We start from the raw sequence: 23,194 nt of genomic DNA, 5'->3' as shown, positions 1-23,194 counted from the left end.
TTTTTTTTTTTTTTTTTTTTTTTAAGTTTCCTCCAATGAAGAAACTAAGGGCAAGACTGGGAGGCAGGCTGGTGACGTAATGCAGATTGATTGGCATTGAAGTCCTGGATGTCTTGGATTAGCCACGAGTTTCACCAATCCAGAAGCAGGGGTGGGACGGTGCAGGCGCAGAGAATTGGTTTGGCTGGCTTGGATTTAAAGCGATAGACGCTGTTGGGAGTCCTACAAGACGGTCCTCGATACCCTCCCCACAAGTCTTGGGACCATTTGGGTCCCCAGATCTGGGGAGATGGTTTGCGGCGGATTTGCCTGTTCCAAGAATGCGCTGTGCGCTCTCAACGTGGTTTATATGGTGAGGTTTTGGAAATGGGTAAATCTCCGGGGCGGAAAGAATGGGGGAGTTTCTAGGGGACTTCCGGCGTGGAGAGGGGTGTACTGGGGGTTCTGGGAAGCTTCCCAGAAACTTCCGGCGAAGAGGGAATTCCTGGGTACTTCCGTGGAAGAGGATAGACTTCCGGTGATGAGGGGGCTTGTTTGGTGGTGGGCAGGGGTGGATTGAAGACTGAGGGCCTATAGTTCCAGTCTTCACTTTCTGCTCCAGTTTCTTCCCAAACTAGAGTTACTGGACAACGCCAAGGCTTCCATTTGTGTGTTGGGTACCTACCTATCTTGCCCTACTCTCTCTCAGTCATTCCCAGTTGCTTGGGAAGCGCGCCTAGAGATGAACAGTACTGACTGCACACCTCAAGCGCTTAGCTTGTCAAGTCCACGTCCCCTTGTAATAATAGCCTTGGGCTGTGCTGCATTGCTAGAAGTCTTTGGCGATGACAGGGTCTCACTGTATAGCGAGCTAGCTAGCACAGACTAGCCTGGAACTTCGCTGTGCTGCGGTTGCAGGTATGAGCCACCACATCAGGCTGAATAAAGTGTATTCTTTCTATTTCTTGCAGCTTGTGGGCTTATTGCTCATTGGCGTGGCTGCCTGGGGCAAGGGCCTCGGTGTGGTGTCTAGCATTCACATCATTGGAGGAGTCATTGCTGTGGGAGTCTTCCTTCTCCTCATCGCGGTGGCAGGACTGGTGGGCGCCGCGAACCACCATCAAGTGCTGCTCTTCTTTGTATCCTGGCCTTAGTGATTGGGGCCTGAGCGGGCTTTTCCTGGGCAGGGGACCAGGGGACCCCAAACATGTCTCTTTGTTCTTACTCTGTAACCCACACAAGTTGACGGTTTTCCCCCAACTTGATAAAAAGTGCAGTTTGTGAACAGAGAAGGGCCTTGAACTCTGCCCCCTTGCCTGCCACATCACAGTTAGAATTACAGTGGTGAGATTTTAAAGACAGAAACCGGGCTCATGGTATGTAGTCCTAGCTTGGAGCTCACACTAGGCTGGCTACCACACAGATTTGTCTGCCTGTCTCCCTGAATGAGGTATTTTAAATGGAAAACAGGTCTTTTTGCCCTAACTTCTTCTCAAGTATATGATCATCCTAGGTCTGGTCTTCATCTTCCAGTTTGGAATCTCTTGCTCATGTCTGGCTATTAACAGAAACACACAGGTAAGGGTAAGCCCTTTCACGCACTTGCTTGCTTTCTCCACTTTTATCTGACCCACTACTTCCACAGATGTGTGCTCCCTGACAAATATGGTTAATTCCCCAAGATGCAGAGAGACCCTGAGACACTTGACATTACCAATGACCGTGCTGCGGTCTCTGTGGGGAAATGGAGACTCCTGAACCGGGATGTGAAGAGACTAATGTCCCTCTGCCTGTGTGCTCTCTAGGCAGATGTCATCAATGCTTCGTGGTCGGTGTTGAGCAACAGTACCAGGCATGAACTGGAGAGAAGTTTTGACTGCTGTGGCTTGTTCAACCTTACAACCCTGCGCCTACAAGATGATACTTCCTGTAGTGCGGTAAGTTGAAGGATTAGTCATTCCTGGGACATTCACTACAGCTTTTTGGACAGGGCAGGTGAGCAACTTTGCATTCTCTGTATATATGTCTGTTACCAGGTGTGCAAAACTAAGAGCTCTACATGCCAGATGTGTGGGGAGATGTTCCTTAAACATTCAGACAAAGCCCTCAAGATCCTAGGAGGTGTTGGACTCTTCTTTAGTTTCACAGAGGTAATGACTCCTCATGCACACACTCAAGCTTTCAACCCCATGGTCCAGAAATAACCTGCTTTCTCTCTTCTCCTCCCGTAGATCCTTGGTGTTTGGCTAGCAATGAGATTCCGGAATCAAAAGGACCCTCGAGCCAACCCCAGTGCCTTCCTATGAGACTTTTGACCTCCCAGATAGCATCTCTGCAGCCTAGGCTGTTTCTAGCTAGCTCTGTATCCAAGGAAGACCTTGAACTCCAGACCCTCCTGCCTCAGCCTCCTGCTGGCATCACCACACTCAGCCAGCCCCTGGATCCTTCTGACTTGGCTTTGCCATTTTTTGTTTTTTTTGAGACAGGGTTTCTCTGTGTGGCCCTGGCTGTCCTGGAACTGTGTAAACTAGGCTGGCCTCAAACTCAGAAATCCACCTGCCTCTGCCTCCCAAGTGCTGGGATTAAAGGCGTACACCACCACTGCCTGGCCTTGCCATCTTTACAAACACCTAGGGGTGGCCCTGTGGTTTTGTTTTAGAGAAAAAAAAGTCCCTTACCTCACCCCCAAGAACTGATCAAGTGGTGGCTAGACTTATGTCTATTTTGATGGGAATAAGATTGTGGATGAGGGGACGACTCCATGCCTCAGGCCCTAGGAGGGTAACTGCCCCCCCCCCAAGACCCCTGGCTTCAAGGACAAAGTCAGAACACCAAGAGAAAACCAGTTATAACCCAGGGCCTCACAAGTGCTCCGCAAGTATTTCTACCAATCAGCTGTCATTCCCAGCTCCACCTACAGTCTCATCAAAGCAGGACCAGTGAACTCAGAAACTAAAGCCATTTTGACCGAATATTCAAAGAAAGCATTTCTCTCTGATCTTGCCAGCCAAAGAGCTGGACTGCCTGCCTAGGTCCTTGCAGGTAACTTGTTTTCGTGTTTTGGTTTTTTTTTCCCCAAGTCTCCCAGTGGCAAAGCCAATTGGAAAAAAACATTAAAGAAAAATAAAGACCACACTCCTTTGTCTTGTCTTGTTTTCCTGTATAAAAAAGATCCCAATATAAATCAGGGAGGGAAGAAGACAGATACGCCTGCCCTTTAGTGTAGAGGAAGGGGAGGGTAATGGGGTAAACCTCGTAAGGAGAGGTGGGGAATTGTTATTTAAGGCTTAAAATATTCTCTGTAAAAAATTGGAGGATTCTCCACAGCCTCGGGGGAGGCAGAGGCTGCCACTTCAGCGAGGGTCTCTCCACCGAGACTGAGAAAGGCAGCCCCTCTTCTCACTCTGCGTCGCTTTCCTCCTTGTGCAGGTAGGAGTGCTGCAGGGCTCGGAAGGCAGAGATTCGCTTATGTGGGTTAAAGGTCAGCATTTCCTAAGGGGAGAGGGCAAAGGTCAGAAAACAGCTCAGGAGCCGATGCTGACGCCCACCCAACATGGCTGTTTCCTTTGTCCCACTCTGGCTGGTCATTCCCAACAGCAGTGACGACGACAGCCTGCCCACAACTACATCTTAGCTTCAGGCTGGTCTGGCCCGTCTGTTGTTTCATCTCTGTGTGCACGTGCTCATGTGTGAAACGTAGGCACGCACATGTGTGTGTATACACACAGAGGTCAAGAGTCTGGGCTGCCAGTCCTTGCCTTCCATCTCATTGGAGACTCTGTCAGCGCTGTATTACCAGGGATCTGTCCATCTTGCCCCGAGTGGAACTACAGGGCTGGAGAGATGGCTCAGCAGCTAAGAGCACTGACTACTATTCCAGAGGTCCTGAGTTCAATTCCTAGCAACCACATGGTGGCTCACAACCATCTGTAATGGGATCTGATGCCCTCTTCTGGTTGTGTCTGAAGACAGCTACAGTGTACTCACATACATAAAATAAATAAGTCTTTAAAAATAAATAAGTAAAAAGGAGTAGCACCATAGAAGCACCCAACTTCTACATGAGTTCTGGGGATTTGAACTCAGGTCCTCACACTTAATGGCAAAGGAACTCTACCCACTGAGCCAGTTCCCCAGGCCACCATATTTCTTATCTTAACCCAATCCCAGCCCAGGTCCAGTACCAGTAGCAGCTGCGCTCCAGACTCCTCCATCTCTGGCACCACTGACTGCACTGGCCGAGGCCCTCTGGGGGCAAAGGCTCCTCGAGGTAGAGATACCTCTCGAGGCCAGTCGTCTTCTGGAGGCAATCCAATGAGACTGTGGGGACAGGACAACTGTTAGGAGGGGCCTTTCCCAGCTCCTGTCTCCCCGGCAGCAGAAACAGAAACAGCAGAAAGTTTCTTTCCGTTTCCTTATCAAATACTTACTCAAAGATTTTCCCCAACTGGTCAGCCTCAGAGTTTCCACAGAAGAGAGGCCTAAGACAGAAAGATACTCAAAGTATGTATTATATCAAAAATAGGGGAGTGGGGGCTGGAGAGATGGCTCAGCGGTTAAGAGCAAGGACTGCTCTTCCGGAGGTCCAGAGTTCAATTCCCAGCAACCACATGGTGGCTCACAACCATCTGTAATGGCATCTGAAGTCCTTTTCTGGTGTGTCTGAAGACAGTGAGTGTACTCGCATACATGAAAATAAATTTTTAATTTTTAAAAGAAAAAAAAATTGAGGAGTAACTGTTATGTGGACCAAACTAGAGCGTGTGGAGACAAGGAACGGGAAGATCCTAAATCCAGGGCATGCCTATATGGTTTCTTGGTTCTAGGCAAGGTGGTCAGTATGAACTGGGTAGGTTGGATGTCCCGTACCATACATGCACAAGAGCGAATGGTCAAGAACAGGTATGTCTATAAGACTTGGGGGCTGACGGAGTGTGAAGTTCAGTGGCACGGAAGCATGTGCTGAGTGTGTGTGAGTTCTTACTTCAACCTCTAGCACAGTAAGACAAGCAGCCAAAGATATGTGGAACTGAAGGTAGGTTAAGAGTTTCAAGTCCCATACGGGCGGTGGTGGCGCATGCCTTTAATCCCAGGGCTCTGTGAGTTCAAGGCCAACCTGGTCTACGGCCAGGGCTATACTGAAAAACCCTGTACCATTAACAACAAAAAGTTTCTAGTCCCATACTTCCGACGAAACATCTCTGCAAAGATACAGCCAACGCTCCACATGTCCACGGGTGTTGCGTATGTAGACTGCAGAAGAACTTCAGGAGCTCGGTACCAGAGCGTAACCACCTGAAGGGAACAGTAGAAATGAGTGAGTGTGTCCTCACGAACCACACCTGCCTGGCTCTGAAAACTTCATGTACAAGACTCCTCAGTTGCTATGGGAAACCACCAAGCGCTACCCCCATCACAACTAATTCTGGCTACTGCCTTTTACTGACCACAGGTGTGAGGGCCATCTGGTAGCTGTAGATTCTAGCTAGGCCAAAGTCAGCCAGCTTGACAGTCCCATTACTTGTCACTAGAATGTTCTCTGGCTTCAGGTCCCGGTGAACAATGCAGTTTGCATGAAGAAAATCAAGGCCGCTTAGAAACTGACGCATCAGATCCTGGTTTTCAAGAAGAAAGCACAGAACACCGGAAACTATGTATCACTTCAAAATCCCAACAACTTCTATTGCAAAGATCAGTCCACCCTCACCCCCAGCCCCACCCCCACTCACCTTAATGGTCTCAACTGGCAGGCCCGGTGGAGGTGCTTTGTCCAGGTATGTCCTCAGGTCCTGGTCTATATGCTCAAACACTAGGGTGACCTTGATGTCCCGATCAGTTCGGGAAGTAGCACAGACATCCATCAGCCTGAGAAGAACAAATGATCACCAGCTAGTCGTCCCCTTTGTCTCAACGTGGCCTCTGGCGTTCTAGGGTCCCACTCCTGCCTTACGGGTCCTATTGTCCTCTCCGCCCCACTCCCAATCCAACCTTCTCACCGTACAACATTGGGATGTTCAAAGGCCTCCAGCCTCCTTAACAAGGCCACCTCACGAACTGTGCTGACGGGAAGGCCCCCTCCAGCTGCTCCTCCATTAGGAACTCTCACACTCTTGAGGGCCACAAAGTGGCCACTGTGGGGATCTCGGGCTTTGTACACCGTCCCATAGGCACCGACACCAATTTCAGCCACGGGTTCATATCGAGTGGCAGCCATTCTCGAAGCAGGGGATCTACAATCACAGAGGCTTCTAATACCAAACTCTCTCTCACGGTTAGGAGGGGGTTGACCCGGCGGTAACAAAGGAACTCCTGCACAAGACCTCGCCAACGCGATCAGCAGCATCCCACCCCTCCACACTTCCAGGGCCCGCGCCTTAGGTAACACAAAGGCTCCCATCAAACCCTCCTCCTCCGGCCACGTTTTGTCCCGGAGGAAGAAAAAGAATGCTTTCTTTCCTTTCGGAGGACATCGCACTGGGCACAAAGAGGATCACACAGTGCACAGGGTTTGCATCGAAGTTTCTGCACTTCACTCTCCAAAATCACACCCTTGCCCGCGACCACAAAGGCCCCACTTCCCGCCATTGGGCCACCTTCCATAATCAGCCAGCGACGCGCACGCGTGGGGAGCTGGAGGGTGCTGGTGGTGGCGGGGACTGGTCCCCCGTTCCTGGATGAGACTGCACTCACCTTACGCTCGGCTAAGAGCTGTGGAGGTGGCCCTTTATCTGGGCCCGGGAGCCGGTTCCTGCGGCGCCATACACCGGGGATCGGTCCCGGGCAGCTGGACGCTTCGGGCCAGACCATAGACACAGGCCGCGAGCTAGAGAGGCCCCCTCACCCCCACCCTCACCATGTGACCAGCTGCCAGAGAGGCGCGCGGAAACCCGGGGGGCGGGGCGGGCGCCGGACGTTCTGGACACGTGACCTTCACCCATGCGCAGTGGGCAACCGGGGCTGCTTTGATGGGAGGGGTGTGGTGGGGAAGGGGGCGGGGCCCTGGCGGCCACGTGACCTGTTGCTATCCCACGTGACCCCTTGACTTTGCGCTGGGAAGCAGAGGTGTGGTTACGCTGTGTGGCACGTGACTGGCTGCCATACCCTGACTGCCGAGGGGGTGTGTGGGGGCGAGAGAGGGTGGAGCACAAGGCGGTGCCATGGCAACCGGGCCAACCAGCTCTCAACTCTGGGCTCAAGGCCGAGCCGGAGCGCATCTTCAGTCTCACTATGCGTCTCTATGTGGGCGGGAGGTCGAGGTGTTAGTGGGAGATCCTGGTGCCAGAGATGGTGCTGTAACATTTCCACTCCACCGCCATGGGGGAACATTCGTATTTGTGTCTTTCTTTTACTCATTCATTCAACAAAATTTTACTAAGTGCTTCCTTCCAGTTGGTATGCGATGTTTTTGTTTTGGTGTCTCAGTCACTCGCCCTTTGAAGTGATGATAAAGATAACTAATATAGGTAATTGTGGTTTTATAAAACAGGGAATAGATAATTTCTATCTGAGGAGGAAACTAGGATTAAAAGATGGACAGAAGAAAATATAATAAGCCACTGTATGGGTATGGGGGGCAGCAATTTAATGCCCTCCCTCTTCCCAACCTGTAAACCACCCCAGGAATATTAAAAGCAGTAAGAAGTGATTGAAAATAGGGGTACTTGATTTTACAAGTCTTTACATTAAGATTGCTACATATATATGTGATTGCATAAACAGACGACAGGGTAAGCATGTCCAGGATCAGTCACCACCACATTGCTGGAAGATGACTTGTGTCCTATTGCAAACCTGCAACTCCTCGTTGGGGTCATGTTCCTATTTTTTCCCCAGTCCAGCTTAGAACATACTCTTGCTCTGATTAGCGTTTCCTAAATGGTCTGCCTACAGAAATCTAATTAGACAGAGGTAGATCTGTGTGACGATTTCGTCCCCTCCAACTCCTTTATTGTCTCCCATCTCTTAGGGATATGGGATGAAGGACCATGTTCCCATTTGTGAAAAATTACCTAAAATCTAGAGCTATTTTAAATTGATTGGGGGGGTTGTGCTGGGGATTGGAGTTAGTGTTTTTTTGTTTGTTTGTTTGTTTGGTTGGTTTTTTTGGTTTTTCAAGACAGGGTTTCTCTGTGTAGGCTGGCTGTCCTGGAACTCACTCTGTAGACTAGGCTGGCCTCGAACTCAGAAATTTGCCTGCCTCTGCCTCCTGAGTGCTGGGATTAAAGGCGTGTGCCACCACGCCCGGCTTGGAGTTAGTGTTTTTATATGCAGTGAGCATGGGTTCAGTCACTGAGCTATATTCCTGAACCCTAAATTCTAAAATCATATTTGAGACACTAGAGCTGAGGCTGGTCTCAAATTAATTGAGATTTTTGTGCTAGAGCCCCTAAATGCTGTTTTTATAGGCATGAGCAACGACTTTGGCTCTGATTTATTTTATTGTGGATATTTGTTTTGTTTTAATGAAACAAGGTCTCATATAGCCCAGGTTGGTCTTGAAATTGACACGTAGCTAGCCTCAAATACTTGATCCTCCTGCTCCATCTCCCAAGAACTAACGTTAAAGGTATGCACCACTTTTTTCTTTTCTTTCTCTCTTTTCCTTTCTCTGTCTTTTCTTTCTTTGAGACTGGGTCTTTCTTGCCAGGTAGCCCAGGCTGGCCTCAGACTCTGCAATGTCCACATGCTGGGGTTCCAGACCTGAGCCACCACACCCAGGCTAAAACTATTTTATTACCTCTTTTGCTGTGTATTCCATTCTAACTTCTTACTTTTCTGGTCGAGAACGTAACAGTGATAGGGTATGGTGGCACATGCCTTTAATCCCAGAGGACTGGGGCAGAAGCAGGTGGATTTCTGTGAGTTCATGCCTAGTTTACTTAGTGAATTCTCAGCTAGCCAGGACTACAAGTTGAAACCGTGACTGAGAGGGGTTGGGGGAGGGAATGTATATGAGAATGTGAATGTAAATTGAGGATTAATGTAAATCACAGTCAAGCACCATACCACAGAAGGTGTGCACCAGACAGATCTCCTGCTGCTGCCTCGATGCTTCTTGCCTTGCCAACAAGAGCAGAAAGAAAAAAAAAATCCAGGCCTAAATTGGCTAAGGGGCTGGAGAGGTGGGTGTTTCTTTGGCTATGTTCCTAGGGCTGTTTGGGTGTTTTAGCTGTCTGTGAGCGTATTCAACTCCCGACACAGGTACTCCCTGCTTCATTTTGCCGCCCATAGGACCCCACTGCAGCTTCCTGTCCTTAAAGAAGCTATCTTCTTTGTCTGCTTAAGTCACTGACTTGCGCCCCCACACCCCCTTCATTCATCTGTCCATCCACAGCAACTAGATGCTGTGCCGAAATTGTCTTTGCAGCCACTTTCCATTGAGGAGTCTTAATTTGGCAATCAGTCCCTGGTTCGACTTTTCAACTTGCTCATTCCCTCCCTTTTCTGTTAATTACTCTTTTGCTAATTAATTTTTTTTCTCAGTGTCTTGGACCCAGTGGGCTCCCCGGGAATCCCTTTCTTTCCCTCAGTTTCACAAAGGGGCTGAGAGGGTGGGTGTAAATACAAAGCAGAACAAAAAGCTGACAGGCCCAGCCAGTAGCTCTAGGGGTCAATTTAAAACAAAGATTTAAGCGTGTTTGTGTGGCTTTCACTTCAGAGCAGTGGAGCTGAGGGCAGGAGGGTGTCATGAAAGACACGCCCATTCCTCGGGCATCCTTTCTGCTCACTCGCCACCTTCACACGTTAGAATCAATCGCTTGCCTCTCACACAATCTGACTCCATTCCTGCACACCAGCCAGCATCTCACAGTCCCGCACCCAGCACCCTTTACCATCTTTTGTGTGTTGTTAGGGTCCATCCTCGGCCCACTCACCCTCCTCACACCCGACTCCCTGCAGAGCTTTCTTTGCACACGCCCATTATGCATACACCTCCGTGCCCCGTTACACCTGCAGCTTTCGAGGACTCACCTTCCATCCTCACCCCCACCCGCGCGCACACACCTATTCTTCCACCCGGGTACACACTCCCCTTCGTTGGCCACTCCCCTCCCTCCCTCCCTCCTCCCGCGTCTCGCACACTCGCCCCGCCCCTGGGGACACCTGCTCGTGCTGGGCAGGGCGGGGATGCGCAGCCGCGGCCCCTTCTCCTCCGCTCCCCCTCCCCGCCCCACCCCTCCCTCCATCCCTCACCGGCTCCCCGGCTCCCGCCCCGCCCGCCCGCCGCTCCGGGGGGGTCTCCGCCGCCGCCGCCGCCGGAAGGAGCCGCCATTTGCTACCGCCGAACGCACGGGCCGAACCGAGCCGGATCCGGCAGTCGGAGCGGGACTGGGGCCGAGAGGACGACGATGGGGGGCGGCCCCGCCGCAGGAGGACCGGGGCGCATAAGCCCCGGTGCCCGGCCGGCTCCGGACCCCGACCCGCGGGGCGCGGCACCCTGAGCCCCCTCCCCGCCCCTTGCCCCTGCTCCTGCTCGGGCCATGCCTGCCCACCCCGCCGTCCGCGGGCTGACGGCCTTCTCGGCCCCGCGAGCCCTGGTGCCCCGGCGGCGGCAGCAGTGAACAGCGCTTGCAGGCCGCGGAGACCCCGGCCCGGTCCTGCGCTCCGGCGCGCGCCCCCTTCCCCGCCTGCTCCTCGCCCCTCCCCCCGCCGCTCGGGAGCCCCCCTCGCTCGCCGCCCCCCGCCCCCCGGCGCCCGGACGATGCTCAAGTCTCGGCTCCGCATGTTCCTGAACGAGCTGAAGCTGCTGGTGCTGACGGGCGGGGGGCGGCCCCGGGCCGAGCCGCAGCCCCGGGGGGGCGGGGGAGGCGGCTGCGGCTGGGCGCCCTTCGCCGGCTGCTCCGCCCGGGACGGGGACGGCGACGAGGAGGAGTACTACGGGTCGGAGCCGCGGGCCCGGGGCCTGGCCGGCGACAAGGAACCGCGGGCCGGACCCCCGCCGCCGCCCGCGCCGCCGCCGCCGCCCCCAGGCGCACTGGACGCTCTGTCGCTCAGCAGCAGCCTGGACAGTGGGCTCCGAACCCCCCAGTGCAGGATCTGCTTCCAAGGCCCGGAGCAGGTCAGGCCCGAGCACCTGGCTGGGCGGGGAGGGTGGGGGCGCGCACCTGGGGTGTCCGCGGAGACCGGGGCAGGGGGCGGGGCCAGGGGGAGCTGGGCGGGACCCAGGACCCGAGTGGAAGTGGGGTGAGGTTGGCCTGGCTGGAGACTCCTGGAGTGTGTCAAGGTTGGGGNGGGGTGGGTGGGGGGTCAGGGGCTCCCAGTCGGGGTAGGGTTATTCTCCTCGGAGGGCTCAGAGTCTCTGTCACCCGATATCAGACAGCTCTTAGCACCTGCTCCCCTCACCTTAGGGTCGCCATTAGCCGAGGGAACCTATTTTTTGGAAGTGGGCAGAAAGGAGAGTACATTTGTTCTCACCTTGAGGGGAGGAGCCAGGCAGGACCCTGCCCCTCTCAGTATTTCTCCGGGTGAGGCAGTTTTTGCTCCCGTCTTGCAACTTATCCACTTCATTCTAAAGAGCCTTCTTTGTTTAATTTTATGGGTAAAGTTGTCCCGGGATAGTGCCAGCGGGCATCTCTGTGCAGCGAGAAATGACTGTCTGACTAGAGGGGACCATGTTCCACTCCTGCTCCCAGAGTGTCTCCCCATTTTAGCGTGGACACCACGATTGGTTAGCCGTCCCAGCTGGCACCACCAGATCTATATACTGGAAGTACTGTGGAGTGGATGAAGGGATGCCTAGCTCAGCAGCCCAGCCTCTCTCCTCCCTCCAGATCCTAGGCAGAGGTCAGCTCTTTAGGATGTCTTAATCACCTTTCTGATTTCTAGGAAAAGGGAAGACTCAGGCTTCCCTCTCCCTCTCGTCTCACCTTTGATCTCTTCGGTTGGAGAAGTTTTTCTTGAGCTGTGACTTCTTACTTTTGTGCTGTAGCCTTAGCATCTTCCCCTGCTCTGGGTGGAAAGCCCTAGTTTTTAAGTGTAATAGTATGACTGACCCGAGGAAGAGGTTTCCTCTCCAGGAGTGCTGCAGAAGGGGTCCGGGTGATGACTGCTGACAGGGGCCCTCCCCTCTCTTCCTCCAGGGGGAGCTCCTGAGCCCTTGCCGCTGTGACGGCTCAGTGCGTTGCACACACCAACCCTGCCTAATCCGCTGGATCAGTGAGAGGGGCTCCTGGAGCTGTGAGCTTTGCTACTTCAAGTACCAGGTCCTGGCGATCAGCACCAAGAATCCACTGCAGGTGAGGTATAGGGAGCTCTCTGGACCAGAACCTTGCAGGGAACCTATTTTATCTTATTTAGTGTTTTCCCAAAGCAACCTCCCTCCACCATTATGGCTTTCCAAGACACATGTTCTAGACAGTTAGAACAAGGGGGAGTGTGGAAAGTCAGTGTTAGTGGTAATAATAAATACACTCTGTTTTCTGTGTGTCATTTGTTGTATATTCATAATGATCTTATTAGATACCATTGCCATGCCTGTCTTTAGTAACAGGATAAGTAATGTAGACAATGGAGTTAAGATTGGAGTTCCAGTCTGCGTGTTTGACTTGTCCGATCCCGCCTTTCTTGAATAAGCTAGGCAAGTGGACACTTCTCTCTCCCCTGTACCTGTTCTGCTTAGGATCATCCATAGAACCACATCTTAGGCTAGAGAAGGCAGCAGATTCCGAGGTGCCGCTTGAAGAGTGTAGGGGGTGCCCCTGGTGTCCTCTCTCTAGGGCTGCCCGTCACCCCTCTGTCTAACCCAATGACTTTTTCGAGCGTTTTCTCCCAAACAGTGGCAGGCCATCTCCCTGACTGTCATCGAGAAGGTCCAGATTGCTGCTATCGTCCTGGGATCGCTGTTCCTCGTCGCCAGCATCTCCTGGCTCATCTGGTCCTCGCTCAGCCCTTCAGCCAAGTGGCAGCGCCAGGACCTCCTCTTCCAGATTTGCTATGGCATGTACGGCTTCATGGATGTCGTCTGCATAGGTGAGGACGCATGCGTCTCTCCCCTGCGCTGGCTTAGCGTCTTCCTTTTCTCAGTCTCTTAGCTACCCTGGCCATCCATTCAGCGTCATGGCCATAATTCCACCACCATGCAGAACTGTTAGGGCTAGCCTGGGGCCCTGGTCTTTGTAGCTCTGTCTTCTCAGTCTGCAGAAATCAATGCTATGTGCGGGCAGCAGTTCACCCTGTAGCCCTGGCTGTCCTGAAACTCACTGTGTAGACCATGCTGGCCTTGAACTCAGAGATCCGCCAGCCTCTGCCTCCCCAGTGTTGGGATTAAAGGTGTGTGCCACCATGCCCGGCTTCACCCTGGTTTTCTTTTTCTTTTCTTTTTTTATTTTTTCGAGACAGGGTTTCTCTGTATAGCTCTGGCTGTCCTGGAACTCACTCTGTAGACCAGGCTGGCCTCGAACTCAGAAATCCGCCTGCCTCTGCCTCCCGAGTGCTGGGATTAAAGGCGTGCGCCACCACGCCCAGCTTCACCCTGGTTTTCTTATCCATTTGCTTAGGCCTCATCGTCCACGAAGGGTCTTCTGTTTACCGCATCTTCAAGCGCTGGCAGGCCGTGAACCAGCAGTGGAAAGTCCTGAACTATGACAAGACCAAGGACGTGGGAGGAGACGCAGGGGGAGGGGCGGCAGGGAAGCCAGGCCCCAGGACCTCAAGGACCAGCCCCCCTGCAGGGGCCCCCAGCCGGCCCCCAGCAGCCCAGCGCATGCGCATGCGGACGCTCTTGCCTCAGCGCTGTGGTTATACGATCCTGCATCTCCTCGGACAGCTGCGACCACCAGATGCCCGTTCCAGCTCTCATTCTGGTCGAGAGGTTGTCATGAGGGTCACCACAGTCTGACCTGGACTCCAAGAACAGGGATCTTAAGTCAATGCATCAGCCAGAGGCGAGCCCTCCCGGCTGCTGGAGGTACGACCTAGACAATGTGTTTGGGGCACGGTGACCCCACCACTGAGGATCTCTGTGGACAGCCACCAGCTTGGAGACATTGTCCGGCCTCTACTGCCCACAGGGTAGAGACCCCTGGGTGACGTTCCAGTTCCCACAGACACCGCCTCATACTCACCTTGAGGATGGCCAGCAGGCAAGCGGGGAGAACCACTTTTCTTCCTGGAGAGAACCATCTTTACCTCAGCTTTAAGCCTCCAGTCCCCTGGCTCCACCATGGTGACTTGGTAAAGGGAGACCAATGCCAGAAAACAAGGGGCTGTAGACCCCCCCCCACTCCCCACCCCATGGCCACAGGGCATCTGGCAATAAGACTACTAAACATTGACCTCCCATTCCCTGCATGAGGCGGGGGACTTCCCCCTGCTCCGCCCCCCACTGCATGGGGGAAGGGCATAAAGAATCATTTATATGCGCGTGGGGCCTCCTTTCTCGTCTGGGGCTCTTCTGCAGGGCTGGAGGGTATGGGGGGGGGGTCCTCAGCACGGGTTGGGTTGCACTTCCCAGAGGTGCCTATGGAGTTGGAAGAGGGACCCCCCGCTTGCTGGTGAGTGACTCACCTTGGCTGCTAGGCGTTAGTGCTCAGAGGTAGCTGAGGACGGGGTGTGGGCTTGTCACCTGTGAGTTTTATGATTTAGAAAAGAAAAAAAATCCGAGCTCTTTTCTTCTTCCTGTCTACCTCACAGACTCGGGACGAGGATAAATGGGGGACAGGTTGAATACTACGACAGAGAAAACTGACGGGTGTATAAAGGGTTCCGGACTGGTTGCCACCAATTACTTTAGACCGTAGGTGATAGAGCAAGTTCTGAAATGTGGTTTCTGTCAGAAGCGGCACAGAACTTTGGTGTTTTTGAGAGACAAAGTAGAGAAGCAAAACAGGAAGTCGATACTGCAGCTGTGTAGGACAGTGGCCGTTGTAGGATCGAGAACCCTTCTGACCCTCCAAACACCGGACCGGGGGTGGAGGGGCAGCGGGAGCTGCACAGCCTGTCTGAGAACAGCCCTTTCCTTCAGGTACTGTGTTCCCCCAGAGGAATGGTGGGAGACCAACATGGACTCAATTAGGGTGATGGGGACAGAGCCTCCTCCCTCAGTGTTATGTCTTTAACCCCAACTGAGACGTTTTCAGTGGCAGTTTAGGATCACAGGTTTGATCCAGGTGTGCCCGGCTAATGGTATTACTGAGAGAGAGAGAGAGAGAGAGGCGTAAGAACTCTTATTTATTATAGAAAGGACTTGGGGAATGTGGGTCTAAGGGCTGGGGGTGTGGGTCAGTGGTGTGCATGTGGTCCTGGGGCTAACTTCCCCTACCACCAAAAGAACTATGTGGGTCAGCTTGAAGCTTGATTCCCTTCCTCCTGAAGCCGGGAGGGAGGCTGGGTGTTAATATGAATGACGGTGTCTTTTTTTTTAAGTGAACCATTCATGAGCAATTAAAAAATTCCTTCATACATTGCTAAAGTCAGATCCAGAGGGCTTTCTTACTATTGGTCCTCTAATGGACCAATGGTTTCTGCTCTGCCTCCTCTTGGGGAGGCTTGGAAACAGTGGGTGTCTTCTAACAGCCCACTTACCCTGGAGCACAGGAAACCTTGCTCCACGCCTCTCCAGCTGGGGTCTTGGCTGCTGTCCTTGGTGCTGGCCGCAGATTGGCCCTCGGGTGTAGGCACCAGGGCTGTGCTGGGTGGTGGTGGTGGTGGGGGATGTCTGACTTAATTCCAAATGTGAATGCCTTGAGAGGATCAGAATGAAGAGGAAACTGAGGCTGCCAGCTCTCTGGCAGGAAACTTTACCCAGAAGCACACACCCTCCCCGTTACCCGGAGACAGAGGGCGCTGACTTTATTGATTGGTTATTAACAGAAGAGTCGGTGGAGATCAGATGGGGGACAGAAAATCAGCAACGACTAAGTCCGTGTTGGCAGAAGGGACTCAGGTAGATAAGACACATCTGGGGCTTCTGGGCCAAGCCTAGGTGTTCCTTGCAATGGTTCTCCCTGGAAGCTTAAGCATACTCAAGAACACACACATATACATCCACGTATACTCTGGGTCCCAAAGGCCCACGTCCCCCTCCCTCCAACACCGATGGAGGTCTCGGGATGGGGCTGTGCACATCTGCCAATATAATCTCTTCTTTTTTCCTTTCTCCTAACTTACACAAACCTTTGTCTAGGGGTCATAGGCACTGCTGCCTCTTCAAAGTGGCACTTCTGTCTAGCTACCGGGCAGGACAGAATGACAGGTCCTTTATTGACTGGGAAAACCTTTCTCATGGGCTCAGCTTTACCCCACCCCCCAGCTCAGATCTGCTAAGACTCGGGTATTTTATGTTGAAGTTGAACTTGGTGGTGGAGTAGAAGCAGATAATGAGCGAACAGAAGAGACAAGAGGAGGAACAAGACATGTCCAGTGTCATGGCCTCTGCACAAGGCGTCCAGCATACCCTGCTCCACTGGGTCATGCGTGATTTGATCTCCATGGGAAGTCCACTGGCTGGCAGGGTCTCTGGTTAGCGAGCCATGTCTAGGATGGGGTGGAGGAAGTGTGAAGTGGAATCTCTACCCAGCTAACTGGAGTGTGAGGGAGGGATGGAAAAGGAGGCAAGTCCTAACATGGGGGTGAGCTGGATCCAGACATGGGTGGGTGCGTAGAGTGCCGAGAGATTCATTGGGATGGAAGAAGAGTTAATCTGCATACCTCACAAGGGGAGTATTGTGTGCAGTCTCTGAGGGGGTGGGGGGCAGAGAATGCTGACTTGGGGAAACAGGGTCTCTTGGCCCCGCCCACTTCCACCTCTGTGCTCCAGGGCTCTGCACACTCTGCTTTCATCCCACCTGGGTGGCTCCTGCCAGAATCCAGGTCTTTCTTTGAAGGAGGGCAGATTAGATATTCTAGGATGCCCTTCAGTGTTGGCTGTTCAGGTTCTTTTTGTTTGTTTGTTTTTTGTTTTGGTTTTGGTTTGGTTTGGTTTTGGTTTTTTGAGACAGGGTTTCTCTGTGTACCCTTGGCTGTCCTGGAACTCACTCTGTAGACCAGGCTGGCCTCGAACTCAGAAATCCGCCTGCTTCTGCCTCCCAAGTGCTGGGATTAAAGGCATGCACTGTCTGGATTCTCAAAGCTCTTCTCTCACCAAGAGTCGAGCCGCCTCTGGTCATCTCTGAAAAACCCTAAGCGCTCAGACCCATTTTACAACTTAGCTCCTACACTCGCTGTTCACCCCCTTAAATCTCCACTAGAAAGCCAGACAAGACTTGGCTGTTCCCACTGCAGATAGAAACATGTCTGGGTCTGTCACAAAACACTCTTTCGAATGGATCATCCAGACCTCCCATTGTTATGGGAGTTGCTCCCAGGAGCTGAGAGAAGCCAAAGTGGGTGATGGGGCTCCAGATCTTGCCAGGCATGGCGGGGGCGAGGTGGGGGGAGTAAACCCAAAGCCAAGGAGTAAACATTTTAAGACGTAATATATATAAATGTTTTAATATAAAAAAGACAGCCTGGGGGAGGGGCAGGCCAAAAGATGGGTGATAAGAAGTGGATCCACTTGAGAGTGGCTGAAGAACCAAGGTAGCGGGGGCTTAAACATGCTGTAAATTAGGCAAGGGCAGATTTACTTCCCTCGAGGAAAGATTGAGAGAGAAAAGGGTGGGCAGAGCCTGGTGAGTGGACGATCCTGCCACATGGCCCAGGTTCAGTCTGAGAATGTATGGTGCTGAATAGCCAGGGATAGACTCTGGCGGGAGATAGAAAGACTGATACAGCTGGAAGTGGTAGCTCATGTCTGTAACCCAATACTTGGGAAGGTGAGGCGAGGAGGTTGTGAGTTCAAGGACAGCATGGAGTACATAGCAAGACTCTGTCTCAAAAAGAACAAGAGCTAAAAGCCCAGGAGACTAGTCATTACTCTCCTCGGAAAGCACACATGGCCAGGTAGAGACGCAGCCAGGTGCAGACCAGATGCAGTCACTTAGCTTAGAGCATCAAGCACCACAGGATCAGGGGCGAATCCCTCCCCAGGCTGCCTGGGGTTGGTAGTTAACCCGTGAGTTGGCACTTTAAGGATGTGTTAAAATCTGAAGGCATCGGATCCTGAGGAGTGATCAGGAGAGGCACTGAGCAGGAAGGAGAAAGGATGGTGGTTCTGGGATGCCTGCTGAGTCAGGCCAACTACACATAGGTCAGGGCCTGCTTCCTGGAGTTTGCTCGGTCAGACAGGCTTCCAAGGAGAGTGTGCCTCTTGTGTATCACAAAGACCCCGTCCTGTCTTGAGACGATGTTGGCTGTCTTCTGCATGGTTATCTATCTACAAACTGTAGATTGATGCTCCTCTCAGGGACCAGGACAGTCCGGGTCATGGGCTTGATAGGAAGAGCACCTGGCTCAGGTAGCACCTCAAAATGGGTCAAGATCTGAAAATGGGGGGGGGGGAGAAAGTTGTCATTGTGGGTGGGTCTAAAATGGTACCTTAATTGGTAAAGAACATTAGAGTGGCCACTGTTGGAATGGCATCTGTAGCCACTAAGGGACTTCTTGGTCAGTGAGGGCAGGGCGTTGTGGGAGGGAAAATGATAGTCCAAATATCTTTGTTGATGTTCCAGACCTAAGTGGGACTGTCAGTCTGCTGAGTCTTCTATGTTTTGTTATGTTTGTCAGAGGTCAAGATCACCCACGTTTATTGGGCCTTTCCAGACAGGAAACGGTATAAGTTCTAGATCACTCACCTGGGACAAAGCTATTTGTAGCTCCAGCTCTGCCAAGCGTCTCCCGATGCAGCTCCGTTTGCCAAAGCCGAAAGGAAGAGATGCAAATGGGTGGGGGGTCGGACCCTCCCCCAGCCAGCGAGCTGGATTAAAAGAGTTGGGGTCTGGAAACTGTGCGGGGTCCCTTGAAGTGGCATAGTGACACAGGGAGACCAGCGTCTGGTGGGAAAGGAAGACAGACTTGTCAGTTTGGTAGCTGAGTTTCGTGTCCACACTTGCAGTTCCAGCCCTCAGAAAACTGAAGCAGGAAGAGAGAGAGTTCAAGGCCAACCTGGGCTGTATAGCAAGACTCTATCTCAACACCGTACCCCTCCCCGCAGAGGGATCGGAGTTTTCAGTCTGAGCCCAAGAATGCAGAAGGGTGGGGAATGTGAAGAAGAGGATCTGCAAACCAGTTTAAAAGTGGGCCTTGGAGCTGGGCATGGTGGCGCACGCCTTTAATCCCAGCACTTGGGAGGCAGAGGAAGGCGGATTTCTGAGTTCAAGGCCACCCTGGTCTACAGAGTGAGTTCCAGGACAGCCAGGGCTACACAGAGAAACCCTGTCTTGAAAAACAAAAACAAAAAGTGGGCCTTGGTTGGTGGTAAGGACCTCCCTCTACTACTCCCATTATACTGGGGGGAAGGGGGGCTGGAAAGGCTACCGGAGTGTTTGAGAATGACTTGTGCCCAAAGCAGTAAGGAATGGCTTAGCAGAAAGATTTACTCACATCCTGGGGAATTACATAGTTTCCTACACGGATGTCTCTGTCTGGGACTCGGGAATTCCCAGGTACCACAGGGTACAATCTAGGTCATGAAACAGAAAATGGATTCAGCAGGGTGAGGCTGGGGAACACAGTGCCTCCAGTCACCTTGTCTCCAGCTTCCAAATGCAGGAGTAGGGGGCCAGTTTTCTCTCCTCCCTCCCCCCAACCCCCTTCCACACACTGCCAGCTTCTTCTGCTCCCCCCTAACATTTTATCTACTTCCTGCTTTCCTTCCCCCATCACCTCAACACTTCTTTGATCACAGCCTTTAACAGGGGCAGCTGGGACAGAGCAGTGCCATGGGGGTGGGCACAGGAGCCACTGGTCCTAGCAGCTGTGATCTCAGAGTGGAGTGCAGTCTGGACATCGGGGTGTCGGGAGAGCTCATAGAGTGTCCAGGAGAGCGTGTTGGATACCTGAGGGAACAGGTGAGATCATCTGAGCTGTTAGACATGGGGACCCCAGTGAAGGGGGGTAGGTAGCATAGGGAGGGAGTGGTCGGGGACCAAGGAATTACTAAGGCTAAACCTTCATCCCTGAATCAGAAAAGTGGCCCTAGAGTTCTCGGGATGGGGGGGGGGTGAGCACGGGAGGTGGTGGGGGTGGGGGGATGGGACAGGGATGGACAAGGACACTGCACTCTGGAAATGGCACTCGCATTATAAAGAGAACCTCACCGTGTCCACTCCAGCCAGAAGTAGCTCTGTCACATTCCCCACTATGGACTGGACAGACACCTTTTCCCGAAAAAGGAAGTGGGTTAAGTGATGCCCAGACGGCACATCCTCCTCAGGCTTTCCCTGGTTCCTCACCGCAGCTTCGCCTTCTCGCAGCTCCACGTGCCTCTGGGCTGAGAAGGAAGGCAGGCTGCCTCACTGCTCCAGTGCAGTATTGATACCCAGTCCCCTCCCCCGGGCCTTACCAAAGGCAAACATCTGATCCCAGTCTCGGCAGAGGCGGGCCCAGGGTCCAGGTATAAGGCGGTGCAACCAGTTGGGCATCGCCATGGTCAAGAGTGTAGATACAAATACTGAGCCCACTGCGTGTATGAAGGTTTCTGTGTCAGGAGGGACTTCAGTCTCTAGGCAGCCCAGGCGCGATCCCAGCAGCACCGCGCCTATACCTGGCCAGGAGGGGGCACAGTCACACATCAGCCGTCTAGGACCCTGAACTATCTACACAGGTCCTTAACTCTGCTTTAGGACTCACTTTCTAGGCCAAATTTGTAAAACTCTCCCGCCACGTCCAGAACTAGGCCGGGTAGCCCAGAGCCACGTCCCCGCTGGCGCCTTAGTCGACGCACAAGGTCACAGACCACGTTGTCCAGAGTTCCAGCATAGCCCGCGGCTGCTTGTGGCCGGAGGAGTAGCGGGGCCAGAAGACTTCGGAGCCTCTGCCATTCTTCACCATCCCTGCCCAGGTGCAGAGAGGGACATTAGGGATGTGAGCGTGTGTGGAGAAGGCTAGGGTGACCAGGAGTATTATGTCTGCCCTCTCCGGGTGTAGAAATCACCCTGACCTCACCAATCTCTCATCTTTACTCACTTCCTGCTCAGGGATGGGAGTGGGTTCCATGGTAAACTGAATCACAGATGCTCACGTTCCAGCCAAATGCTGGTGCCCTCGCCTCTCTCGTGGAATCTGGCCCCAAACATGCAGGGAGGGGTGAGGAATCGGCTCTACCTGCGTTCGGACTGGAGTATAGACTGGAGAACCGGGGAAATGCCAGAAGATTGGTGGAAACTTCCGACCTCCCTCCAAGCCCAACTTGGCTGTGGGAGTCCTGGCAGGAATAAGGTACTCAGGGGTCGACTCACGCCGTTAGCAATCCGCAAGCACGCTGGTGGCGGCGACGGTGCTCTGCCCATGATGAGAAACTACAGCGCTCTGGACAGTGACTTTCTTGTCGCAGGAGCTGCTCCACAAGTGTAGGGTCAGCAACGTAAACTGTGCGAAGTGTCCCAAAGCTGCCAGACCATATTGGCCCGTACCGCGCAGCGCCATGCACCTGAGAGAATCAGCGCATTTGAATACCTGGGCGGGTGAATTTCAGTTTGGCTTGTGCCAGGGCCAAGGGTGTTGGCTAGGCTTGGGAAAAGGGAGCTTTTTCAGTGCCGGGCTAGCGTAGGGCCCCCAAGTGGCAAACTTTTTCTCCCATCCCATGAAAGTTTGAGAGAGAATGGCAAAACAGAGTTTTGCTGAAGTAGACATTTAGCACTTCTCTTTAGTTATCTGGCTCTAGCCTAGGGGGAGCAGTTCCTTCAGGGCTCTTCTCCTAACTGTACCTCAAGAGGAGCCTCTAGTGAAAGAAAAGGAGCATGTAGCTTTAAGCTTCATCTGCAGGATAGCACAGCGCTCTCCCTCCTTCAGCACGCTTGTCCTGGATCTGCAGGGTTTACTGTGTATGAAGCGACAGTACATCCCTTTGCCGGGAGTTAGGTATAGACTCCGGGGGCAGTGGAACCTTCTATGGTCCCAGCGTGAGTTTTTCATAATCCACAGGTCTCCACCCTCACTGACCCTCCTTCCTGTGTTCTTCACCGTGGTCCTTTCTGCCATTAAAGCCGGCTCTCCCTGCTCAGTCCTACCAAGGGCAAGGACTGCCCCCTTACCTGCAGTTCATGTAGCCTGGACAGCCCCCCTTTGCAGAAGAGTTCAGCCAGGAAGCTGAGTGTAGAGGGCCCAGGGATGTCAGACAAGCTGCGGAGAACCGAGTCACTGCCTCTGGAGCCCAGCGAGGCATCCAGCTGTGGAGGCAGGTGGATTCTGTGATAAACTCTGGAGGCGAGCTTGACTGCCTGGGTCATGTCTGTGTTTGGGGAGTCTGCTCGAGAGCACTTTTCCAGAGCATCTTCTGCACTTGCCTGAACCCATATATACCCTTGGTCCTGGAGATGAAGACGCCCCTCTCCAAGCTCTTCAGCCAATCCCTTTGCAAGTGGTCTGTGTAGCTCAGCACCCAGAACAGTAGGCAGGGCTAGGGCTGACTCTCTGGCTTTTGGGTCTCCTGTGGCAACAGCTCCACACCAGATGTCTTGTGCTCCTCTTGTATTAATGCCCTGGTCCAGCAGCAGCCTAAAGGTCTTCCTGGGAAAGGTTGTGTCTCTGGAGTTCAGGAGCCAGAGCCTGATGGATTTCCCATTTTCCTGGGGAGCTGAGTCCCTCAGGCCCATTCCTGGAAATTGTCAGCCCCTGAATGGAAACTAGGTGGAAGGTGCAGTTTCAGCTGTTCCCATATTCTTGGGTTGTCTTTTTTGCTGTGGAGATAGGTTCACCTGCGCTGGCCACGCCTCTCACCTCCTATGCATGTAACACCATGGAAAGATGGTACATGGCCACCTTTACCTTTTATCTATTTGTATTTTAGAGTCACTGGGTGTTTTTTTGTTTGTTTGTTTTTCCCAGACAGGGTTTCTCTGTGTAGCCCTGGCTGGCCTTGAACTCAGAAATCCACCTGCCTCTGCCTCCCAAGTGCTGGGATTAAAGGCGTGCACTACCATGCCCGGCGTTAGATTCAGTGTTTATATGCACAATTTGCCTTTTTTTTTTTTTTAAAGATTTATTATAAGTACACTGTAGCTGTCTTCAGACACACCAGAAGAGGGTGTCAGATCTCATTACAGATAGTTGTGAGCCACCATGTGGTTGCTGGGATTTGAGCTGAGGACCTTCAGAAGAGCAGTCAGTGCTCTTGACTGCAGAGCCATGATTTGCCTTTATACATGTGTACTTGTGTGCTCTGGTGCCTGTGAAGTCA

General features: G+C 52.9%; 4 protein-coding genes across 5 annotated transcripts; 2 read left to right on the top strand and 2 right to left on the bottom strand.

The window, feature by feature from the left end:
- Positions 1-26: 26 nt before the first annotated feature.
- Tspan31 (tetraspanin 31) lies at positions 27-3,114 on the top strand. Its single transcript, XM_021174084.2, has 6 exons — positions 27-352; positions 951-1,118; positions 1,477-1,557; positions 1,785-1,916; positions 2,016-2,129; positions 2,211-3,114. The coding sequence occupies exons 1-6, from the start codon at positions 290-292 to the stop codon at positions 2,283-2,285; spliced, it is 633 nt and encodes a 210-aa protein (XP_021029743.1). The 5' UTR covers positions 27-289; the 3' UTR covers positions 2,286-3,114.
- A 1-nt stretch (position 3,115) lies between these two features.
- Positions 3,116-6,894, bottom strand: Cdk4 (cyclin dependent kinase 4). 2 transcript variants are annotated; one of them, XM_021174083.2, is made up of 8 exons: positions 6,670-6,894; positions 5,976-6,209; positions 5,709-5,844; positions 5,427-5,594; positions 5,165-5,274; positions 4,410-4,460; positions 4,164-4,299; positions 3,116-3,471 (listed from the first exon to the last, which is right to left on the bottom strand). In XM_021174083.2, the coding sequence occupies exons 2-8, from the start codon at positions 6,191-6,193 to the stop codon at positions 3,379-3,381; spliced, it is 912 nt and encodes a 303-aa protein (XP_021029742.1). In that variant the 5' UTR covers positions 6,194-6,209; positions 6,670-6,894; the 3' UTR covers positions 3,116-3,378. The 2 variants fall into 2 exon arrangements, with proteins under 2 accessions (XP_021029742.1, XP_029338141.1); XM_029482281.1 differs by lacking the exon at positions 5,976-6,209.
- A 3,335-nt stretch (positions 6,895-10,229) lies between these two features.
- On the top strand, positions 10,230-14,337 carry March9 (membrane associated ring-CH-type finger 9). The gene is made up of 4 exons (XM_021174864.2): positions 10,230-11,038; positions 12,060-12,215; positions 12,756-12,948; positions 13,476-14,337. Exons 1-4 carry the CDS (start codon positions 10,682-10,684, stop codon positions 13,814-13,816), a joined length of 1,047 nt encoding a protein of 348 aa, XP_021030523.1. The 5' UTR covers positions 10,230-10,681; the 3' UTR covers positions 13,817-14,337.
- A 3,053-nt stretch (positions 14,338-17,390) lies between these two features.
- On the bottom strand, positions 17,391-22,275 carry LOC110303958 (25-hydroxyvitamin D-1 alpha hydroxylase, mitochondrial). Its single transcript, XM_021175201.2, has 9 exons — positions 22,050-22,275; positions 21,255-21,445; positions 20,647-20,849; positions 20,360-20,560; positions 20,115-20,287; positions 19,681-19,853; positions 19,399-19,477; positions 18,651-18,848; positions 17,391-18,338 (listed from the first exon to the last, which is right to left on the bottom strand). Exons 1-9 carry the CDS (start codon positions 22,242-22,244, stop codon positions 18,225-18,227), a joined length of 1,527 nt encoding a protein of 508 aa, XP_021030860.1. The 5' UTR covers positions 22,245-22,275; the 3' UTR covers positions 17,391-18,224.
- Positions 22,276-23,194: the final 919 nt, after the last annotated feature.

The sequence above is a fragment of the Mus caroli genome, chromosome 10, assembly GCF_900094665.2.
Source record: "Mus caroli chromosome 10, CAROLI_EIJ_v1.1, whole genome shotgun sequence".
Taxonomy (NCBI): Eukaryota; Metazoa; Chordata; class Mammalia; order Rodentia; family Muridae; genus Mus; species Mus caroli.
This window is presented reverse-complemented; position numbering and strand designations above follow the sequence as displayed.

Excerpts from the sequence above, each read along its gene's own strand:
- Tspan31 (XM_021174084.2), top strand. The coding sequence starts at position 290 with ATGGTTTGCGGCGGATTTGCCTGTTCCAAGAATGCGCTGTGCGCTCTC. Across the intron at positions 353-950 it reads CTCTCAACGTGGTTTATATG|CTTGTGGGCTTATTGCTCAT; the intron begins GTGAGGTTTTGG and ends TATTTCTTGCAG. Across the intron at positions 1,917-2,015 it reads ATGATACTTCCTGTAGTGCG|GTGTGCAAAACTAAGAGCTC; the intron begins GTAAGTTGAAGG and ends GTCTGTTACCAG.
- Cdk4 (XM_021174083.2), bottom strand. The coding sequence starts at position 6,193 with ATGGCTGCCACTCGATATGAACCCGTGGCTGAAATTGGTGTCGGTGCC. Across the intron at positions 5,275-5,426 it reads AGATGGCCCTCACACCTGTG|GTGGTTACGCTCTGGTACCG; the intron begins GTCAGTAAAAGG and ends TGTTCCCTTCAG. Across the intron at positions 4,300-4,409 it reads CAGTTGGGGAAAATCTTTGA|TCTCATTGGATTGCCTCCAG; the intron begins GTAAGTATTTGA and ends CTGTCCCCACAG.
- March9 (XM_021174864.2), top strand. The coding sequence starts at position 10,682 with ATGCTCAAGTCTCGGCTCCGCATGTTCCTGAACGAGCTGAAGCTGCTG. Across the intron at positions 11,039-12,059 it reads GCTTCCAAGGCCCGGAGCAG|GGGGAGCTCCTGAGCCCTTG; the intron begins GTCAGGCCCGAG and ends CTCTTCCTCCAG. Across the intron at positions 12,216-12,755 it reads GCACCAAGAATCCACTGCAG|TGGCAGGCCATCTCCCTGAC; the intron begins GTGAGGTATAGG and ends TCTCCCAAACAG.
- LOC110303958 (XM_021175201.2), bottom strand. The coding sequence starts at position 22,244 with ATGACCCAGGCAGTCAAGCTCGCCTCCAGAGTTTATCACAGAATCCAC. Across the intron at positions 21,446-22,049 it reads CCAGGCTACATGAACTGCAG|GTGCATGGCGCTGCGCGGTA; the intron begins GTAAGGGGGCAG and ends TGATTCTCTCAG. Across the intron at positions 19,854-20,114 it reads TTCTGGCTGGAGTGGACACG|GTATCCAACACGCTCTCCTG; the intron begins GTGAGGTTCTCT and ends CTGTTCCCTCAG.